General features: G+C 28.5%; 1 protein-coding gene across 1 annotated transcript; it reads left to right on the plus strand.

The window, feature by feature from the left end:
• Positions 1-3687: 3687 nt before the first annotated feature.
• Positions 3688-7390, plus strand: LOC110644661 (galactan beta-1,4-galactosyltransferase GALS3). Its single transcript, XM_021797554.2, has 2 exons — positions 3688-5088; positions 6399-7390. Exons 1-2 carry the CDS (start codon positions 3872-3874, stop codon positions 6742-6744), a joined length of 1563 nt encoding a protein of 520 aa, XP_021653246.2. The 5' UTR covers positions 3688-3871; the 3' UTR covers positions 6745-7390.
• The last annotated feature ends 1771 nt before the right edge of the window (positions 7391-9161 follow it).

The following is a 9161-nucleotide window of genomic DNA, read 5'->3' on the forward strand; positions in this document are numbered from 1 at the left end:
ATCTATACCCATGAAAGACAAAACAAACACAAACCCACAAAGGACAAAACTCTATCTTCTTTTTATGGGTCTAATTGTTGTCTTTTATGGCAAGCACACTATGGCAAGACCCATAAAGGACCATGCCGTCTGAAGCCTCAATCAGTGAAGCATGACGACAAAGCTACACACCATTCCCTTGCGTGACACCCATAAGTCTCAAACCTCTCCATAAGCACCATTCAATGAAGGAAAAGAAGAAGAGTAGAATTTGGGGAATGGGTGTGAATTTGTCAAAAAAGAAGAAGAAGAGGAGAATGGGAGATAGGTTGGCTTTTAAATCTGGGAATGGGAAACATGCTATTAGTCTTAGGTTAATTAATAACAATAATTATTTTTTAATCTTTAGTTTAACTGTTAATGTGATTTATTTATTTTTTAAACTTTAGTCAAGCTTTTTTCTATTATTTCATTATGTGGCTTATGAGGCCCATAATATAAGAATAAAAAAGCCAACTAGATTGTTATATCACTGTCACATCAAATTGGGCACACTCCCCAATCTCAATTTCAAATTTGGATAAAATTTATCCTAATTTTGAAATTTTAGACAATTGATCCAAAATTAGAAGAATTTGATTAAAACTCACAAAAGTTTAGATTTTTGGAGTCATTAGGCCTTTTAAAGTTTTTGAAAAGCTTCAAAAATCTTAACCATATATCTATTATTTTAAAAATTCATACCTTACTTCTAAAAGCTTCATTCAAACAAAATAAAAATTTAATTCTTAGTTTTTAATTGAAAGTTTGGGCAAATTCTACAATACACTCGAAATATATGCTTTTTCACTTACATGGATATAGAATCCAATTTTCATGATTTACAAAAGGACCCATGTATAAACCACTTGTGTAAGTATAAGAAATACTATAATTGAGTGTTTCGTGTGCACTTAATAATTTTTTGAAAGTTTATTAATATTTTATATATATATAATAAAATGGGTTTTGTTGAACTAAATCATTTGAAAAAAAGAATTCAAAAGAATTACAAAATCATGCATGAATATAATTTCTTTTAAAATGAATTACTTTTTTAAGTTAAAGTGATTGAATTCTTTTATTTTAAATGTGAAAATTGATAAAAAAAAATTAATTAAATTAAGTTTTTACAAAATTATTATTGGGATAATTTTCAAAACAGGAAGAGTAGGTTTTATCGTATAGTAATGAATGATATTGAAATCTACTATATTTTATAATTGCTAAATTTATGTTATTACAATAACTATTATTACTCTCAAAATAATATATAGTCAAAAGATAAAAAATTATGAAGGATCATGAGCGAGAGGCATGACAATTGACTAATAATATTGCTAAATGTACCATAACAAAGTGTTATTATGAATCGCATTTAGAGGGGAAAAAAAAAAAGCAATCCTCATTTATAACATCTAGAATAATAATAATAATAAAAGGGCTATAAAATTTAGGCTATCAACATCAAATTCATAATTTTGCTCACTTTAAAACCATGTTACAATTATTTTTTCACTACATAATTTCTTAAGAAAGAATGTTTCTTGTCTAAAATAGAGATCCTCCATTGCAAATATCAAAGCATTATGAGATGTTTGCTTCATACTTGGTAAACAACAAATACTGAATAATCAATTTTCTTGCAATAAACAAAAATTTTCCTATTAATAAGAAGACAAATCTAATAACAAATCTCATAAAAAAGGAAACATTAGGCATTATTGAGTTTCTAAAGAATTTCAATCAAATTAAAGTTAAATTAAAAAAAAAAAAAAAACCTTAGAAACTTAAGATAGAAACACAGGTACACTCTACCCTAATAGGTTGAAAAACTATTAAGTATGTGCTTATTATTAGCAGAAAGGATTAGTAATGAAGTAATGATTAGTAATGAAGTACTTGAGTGTGCATTTTTCTTTTCCGATCTCAAGATGGAAAAAAATATAATTCCTTTTGTTTATATGATATGATTAACAAAATTATTAATGAGTTTTAATTTAATAGTGGTAGAGTCTTTTTCAAGATTATGAGACTTTAAATTTAAATCTGAATTGAAACTAATTATATTACAAAAATATTTATAAAATCAATATGAACAAATTGCAAAATCCATTATTATTATCACTTTAACATATACAACATATCTTAAACACATCAATTAAATAACTCTTAATAAGAAAAAATTTCTAATATGGAAGATACACATGTAAACTCAACTAAGAAGATGAATAGTAATTAGTTAAGTAAAAATAACTAGTTAAGTACTCTTAATGCTAACCTAGACATCACTAATGAATTTTAATGCATTATTTGACAATATTGGTTATTCTAGTAATTGTCAATTGTTTTATAATGGTTATCTATTAGATATTAATGATTAATTATTAGTTATTTATATAATGATTTAAAGTAGAATTATTCGTAAAAATAATCGATGGATTACTTGTTAAATGTAAAAAATAGTGGTATCATTTTATTGACTCTAATCAAAATATTCTTTCAACTTCTAAATATTAGAAAGAGTAATTTCTCATGAACTACTCTCTTAATTTCTTAACACTATAATAAATATTACGCTACTGAATAATATAACTAAAAAATATAATATTTTAATTATAATTAAAATATTAAATATTACCTTAAAATGTATTTAGGTCTCGAGTTTAAATTCTAATCTAAATTAATCATAAAAGATCACAAATAATATATATATATATATAAAGGAAATATGGAAGGATGGGGAAATTGTAAAATAAATAAAGTGGTTTGGGGTTGAAAGAAATAAGATAAAAGATGAGGGATGCCATGGAAAAAATTGTAAAAAGGTAGTAGGAGATGGGAAATGCAGAAACTCACACAGCACAGCTTTCTTGTTGTGATGGCTTAGAGGCCCACCCTTTGACACGGCTTTTTGGCTGTAATTACTTAAAAATTAAATAATTAATAATTAAATAAAAAAACTACTCCCCAATTAGCACCTCTTCAGGCCACCGATATTCCTGCCACATTTTTTCAACACAACTGATGATATTTTTATTTTTTTTTTAAATGATATTTTTATTTTGTAACATATTAAATAAATGAAAATTTCATTTCATTTAAGGATTATTTTCTATTAATATTAAAATAAAAACTAAATAATTCTGTAAAATTAATGTAATACTATTATAAATTTCTACATTAGACAATCATTTAATTCAAATAATATTTAAATTTTATAGATTTAATTTTAAATTATTAATATTATTTTAATTGTGAAATATTTTTTCCAAAAAGTATTTTAAATAGACTTCATTTGATTATGTTTTTTGATATAATTAAAATGTGTCAATATTTTAGATACTTAGAAATTTCAAATTAACAAAATATATCAATATTTATTTTTAAATATAATTCATACCCATTAAAATAAAAATCAACTTATAACAAAATTATAACATTGAAAAATATAAAATGTAATCAAAAGCACTGAAGGTTAGAGATTTTCCTTGTTTATATTTTATAATAGTATAATAATAAAATAAAATTCATAAGAAAATTTCAAAACCCAAAAAAAAAAAAAAAAACCAAAATCCAAAGGCTTTCCTTTTCCATCCATAAAATAAAACAATAGATTCACAGCCAAGCACCAAAATTCTCCGTGGTAAAAAGGACTATAAAATGCACTTAAAAAAACCAAAAACAACACACACAAAGGAGAGAGAGAGAGCTCCTCTTCTGTTTATGCATCTGCATCTTCTCTTTCCTTGCTTTCCCGAGCTTCCCTCTCTCTATCTCTCCCCTGGAATCACCCCTTTTTAGTTTCTTTCTGCATCTTCCATTGTTCGTTGTTCTTGTTCTTCTTCCCACGATGGGTAAAGAAAGGGAAAAAGAAAGAGTAGACAAGAAGATGTTTGTTGGAGTTGTAATGAACTGTGCTGCGGAGCTTAAGCTTTTTTTAACAGCTCTTTTAATTCTCTGCTGTATAGCTACTCTTCTACAGTTTATTCCTTCTCGTTTCTCTATCTCCACCTCTGATCTTCGCTTCTGTATCTCCAGAATCACCACCACTACTACCACCACCACCACAACCACCACCTCCTCCATTGGTCACCCAGAAACCCAACTAAATTCATCTCTTGCTACTACGCCTCATAACTCATCAGCCTCCTCTGTTCAACAAGGTGAAGAAGTTCGTGACAATGGCATTATTAAGAGGATCTTTAATCCTTATGGTGCTGCAGCTTACAACTTCATCACCATGGGTACTTACAGAGGTGGACTCAATACTTTTGCCATTATAGGCTTGTCTTCAAAACCTCTTCATCTTTATGCAAAACCCACCTACCAATGCGAGTGGGTTCCGCAACCCTCCTCTTCCGACAACTCTTCCGCCGTCCCCATCACCTCCACTGCTTACAAGATACTTCCTGATTGGGGATATGGCCGCGTTTACACTGTTGTTGTTGTGAATTGTACGTTTTCTCAACCCATAAACACTAATAATTCAGGTGGGAAATTGTTCCTACACGCCTCCACATCAGGCGGTGGTGACAAAAACTTCAACATTACCGACAGATTTGAGGTTCTTCAAGAACAATCAGGGAAATTAAACTTGACTGTTTTCACATCCAAACCCAAATACGAATATTTGTATTGCGGGTCTTCTCTCTATGGTGGTTTGAGTCCACAGAGAGTCAGGGAATGGATTGCTTACCATGTGAGGCTATTTGGCGAGAGATCCCATTTTGTGATACACGATGCAGGTGGGGTTCATGAGGAGGTGATGGAGGTTTTGAGGCCATGGATGGATTTGGGATATGTGACATTGCAGGACGTAAGAGAGCAAGAGAGGTTTGATGGGTATTACCATAACCAGTTCATGGTGGTTAATGACTGCTTGCATAGGTACAAATTTGTGACCAAGTGGATGTTCTTCTTTGATGTTGATGAGTACATTTATGTGCCTCCAAAGAATACCATCAAGTCTGTGTTGGATTCTCTCTCCGATTATACCCAATTCACTATTGAGCAGATGCCCATGAGCAGCAAGCTCTGCCTCTCGGCTGATTATGGTAGATATTACAGGTAAGATCATGTTTCTTTCTTTTTAATCATCTTTTTCTTTTTTCCCCCTTTTGATTTGGTATAATTTAAGTAATTAGTTGTGGAAATTGCTTTGTTAATTGTGAACTTAAAATATGATTTTTATTTTTTTATTTTTTTTGTTTTGAGTAATTTATATTAATTGGGCATGCATGCGAAACTTTGATGTTTAACGAGAAAACAGGGCAAAAATGTGAAGTAAGTTTTTGGTTAGATGTTCTAGTATTTTTGTTAACAGAAAAACAAAAAATTGCTATTTGCATCAATTTATATTTTTGATCATGGAATTTACACAATGGAATTGCTTATTTTAACTTTACTAATGAATATTGAATAAAGTCTCCAACATGTTTATCTCAACTTGAATGAGGAATATGCAGAGTTGGAGGAAGCAATTGGATGTCTATAACATTATTGGATTGTTTTGTGTGAATTAATGTGATATTATTTGCAATCTTGTGGTGGTTGATTGATTGGAACATTTTAACACTAATGTTGAAAAGGAAAAAGAGTAAAAAGGTAAAAAGAAAATAAATATATGATCAAATGGTGTGTACATGTTTGGAATTGTTCTTCTGGTGTTTGTATTTTGATTCTTTCCTGTTGATTGTATTAGGGCAAATGGAAGTGGGAGTGATTGTCTCTTATTCATATGATTAGGACCATGTCAATTCTTTTCATTATCTAACTTGAAAGTGTTTGGGTCCTTTGTTTTAATGAAGAGTAGTAAGTCACGCTTAATTACTGATGTTCTCTTCTTCAAGAAAAAGGGTAAGAACCACTGATCAATTTTATGTTCATTGTGCTAGTGAAGAAGAGACTGTAGTGATGAAATGAACTACAAAAACAAACTAAAGGAATTAATTAGATAAGTTGTGAGTGATCAATTATGTTGGTGCTTATTCATCAAAAGAAAATTACATCAATTTTTATATTGAGATTTGATATAGATGGGGAAACATAAAATTTAAGATTGATAGGCCATTTTTTTTTGGGATTTATTGTGATGTGGACCTCTACATTTTAACCCAAATAGTCATTAGTGATTTTGATTGTGACACTGCTGCCAGGATTTCATATCATCTCTTATATGTTTTTTATTCTGAGAATCACTTTCATGCTTAAGATGCTTCGTCCCCTTTTGACAAGTGTTCGATGGATGCTAAGCAAATGACATAACAAAAGAAAGCAAATAATGTAGTATTTTTTAATAAATGAAGTATTGTAATGAATGTTGCACTTGTGATTGGAATGAATCTTGTTCTCTTTTCTCAACATATGATTTAATGTAGGAAATGGGGGTTTGAGAAGCTTGTATATAGAGATGTCAAGAGAGGTATAAGAAGAGACCGCAAATACGGTATCCAACCGAGGAATGTTTTCGCAACTGGAGTGCATATGTCACAGAACCTAGCTGGGAAGTCTACACACAAGACGGAGAACAGGATCAAATATTTCCATTACCATGGAACTATAGCACAAAGGCGCGAACCCTGTCGTAACCTACTCAATGTTACAGAGATCAACTTTGAAAACAACCCTTATGTTCTGGATACAACAATGCGTGATATTGCCTGGACTGTGAAGAAATTTGAGCAGAGAAAGATCGGCAAGAGGTTACAAAACACGCGGCAATGACAGATATCATATATATATATATATATATATATATACGTTCTTTTATTTCTTTATAGGATTTTTTTTTTCGCCTTTTCTTTAAGTAATTCTTCTTCTTTTGTTATTTATATTGATCTGAGTATAGAATATTTTTTTTTTTTTTTTTTTTTTTTTTTTTTTTTTTTTTTTTTATGATGATCGATAATGCTTCTTTTGTTTATGAATGAATATATAGAAACATATTATATATATATATTTGCATTCTTTTTTTGCAGTTTTTCATTTTTGTTGTTTATTTGCGAAGGGTATTAAAATTTGAGAGAAACACTTATATATACCTATTCTATTATTGGTTAAAGATGAATATGTAAATTTTGTTTATTTTATATATGATTTTTCTATTGGGTATGATGTTTTGGACCTTTTCAGAAATTTAATTGATTGCCTGTCGATGAGAGGGACTTGCCAAGGTCACCACCAATGGAAGGCGGACGTGTGGTGTTTGCTTGCTCATACTGGCTGGCTGGCTGCTGCACCTTTAATTTTTTACCTATCCTCATCATACCCAGAATGAGTTGATGCATAAAAGGATTTTTTAGGTGCATTCAACCTAAAGCAACATGTAATATTAGTTTTTGGGTACTCACAGGCTGTGATCTTTTCATCTTTTTGACAAGTGAAAAAAAAAAATGTAGGTGACACAAAAAACAAGAGCCTTTCATATATATATATATATATATATATATTTTTTTTTTTTTTTTTTTTTTTTAAGAAAAGGGTCCCTTTCGAATTGTCTCATCTTCTAACTAATCCATGAGAAAAGAAAGGAAGAAGGGTGATCATTCAGAAGACTTTGGGTAAAGAGGGGAAAAATTGTTCAAAGTATGGAATATTGTCAAGCCTACATTATTGAAGCTGTTTTTAGAATTTTCTTTTCCTTTATTTATTTATTTATTTATTACAATTTATTATCCAAAGGGGCAGTGGCGTCCGTTTAAAGTAATTCTTGTATTATGTTAAATAATATGGAATCTCATGATTATAAAATAATTCTATCATCCTGATATTCGAATTCTGTCACTGAATTTTTAATTCTTTGATCAAAATTTAAATTATTCGAATTAACTTAAATGAATTAATTAACTTCATATTATGTTATACAAATTATTGAACCGACTATTAATAAACTTTTTATTTAATGAGCCATTTGAATTCAGATCATTTCATATTTTTTGTAAATTAAAATTAGTTATGAATTAATTTGAGTCAAGTGAATTTGAATTAAATTAATATTTAAAATATAAAACTTTGAGTCTCTAATTTTTTTTCTTAAAAAATAAACAATTAAGATTAAAATAATACATGAATATTGGCTGTGATACCAACTTTAACACAGTTAAAGTGAGAAAAAAAATTAAAAAAAAAAAGGAATACGCTAAAAATAGTATATTGGGGTTAAATGAGCTATCATATAAGCTGTGATCGACCTTTTTGTAGCTATTAGGGTAAATTGATTTAGTTTTATAAATTAAACACAGAAGAGTGTTTTTTTTTTTTTTTTTTGGGTAAAAAAAAAAGAAAATTAAGAAAATGGAATGAACGAGAGATGGCGTGAACACGTAGGACTGACAGGGAATGGGACATATGGAGACATCTCATCCTGTGTTTTATCACATGATCATGTCAATGTGCTTTGTCCTCATTTGATTAATCATTTCAAAGATAAAACTTTATTTATTTATTTATTGTTTCTATCACAGCAGAGAAACCCTCTCCATGATTGAAATTCTGCTACCTTCCCAATTTTTTTTTTTTTTTTTAACAAATGTTTACTTATTTCATTTTTCTTGATAAAAAGCAATATTGCTTCACTGGCCACAAATTTTTAAAATTATTTTTAAGTACATAACAAGTTTTCTTCATTTCGATGAAAGCCTGTTATTCATGTTGCAGCTAAGAATTTGCTCTAATTAAAAAAAAAAATCTTTACAACTATTTTTAAATACCTAGATAAAATGTTTAATTTAATAATTCCATTCTCATCCTATTAATATTTATTTGAACTTTAACGACAAAATTATTTTATTGTCGAAAATACTTGAAATTGTTATCTCTATTGTGCTAACTAGAATAAAATTAATAACTCCATATTTTTTATTAAAAAAATATTTTTATGACAACATAAGTAATTTGAACACAAATTAATGATTGAATTACTAGAACTGAAATTAATATCATAATTCGAAGATGAAATTAATAAAATTAAAAATTTTAGACAAAGCTGAACATGCACATAAAAATTTTGATTTTTTTAATCGTTTGGCTTAAAATTATGTATTTAAGCACTCAATTTAATTTAAAAATAATTTTGAGTAAATTATTATTCAATTACTATATTTTAAAGAAAATAATTATTTAATTCCTATATTTTAAGAAAT

The sequence above is a fragment of the Hevea brasiliensis genome, chromosome 11, assembly GCF_030052815.1.
Source record: "Hevea brasiliensis isolate MT/VB/25A 57/8 chromosome 11, ASM3005281v1, whole genome shotgun sequence".
Taxonomy (NCBI): domain Eukaryota; kingdom Viridiplantae; phylum Streptophyta; class Magnoliopsida; order Malpighiales; family Euphorbiaceae; genus Hevea; species Hevea brasiliensis.

What these genes read in the sequence shown, in the direction of transcription:
- LOC110644661 (XM_021797554.2), top strand. Translation starts at nt 3,872, where the DNA reads ATGGGTAAAGAAAGGGAAAAAGAAAGAGTAGACAAGAAGATGTTTGTT. An exon ending in GATTATGGTAGATATTACAG is followed by an intron (nt 5,089 to 6,398) that starts GTAAGATCATGT and finishes GATTTAATGTAG; the next exon opens with GAAATGGGGGTTTGAGAAGC.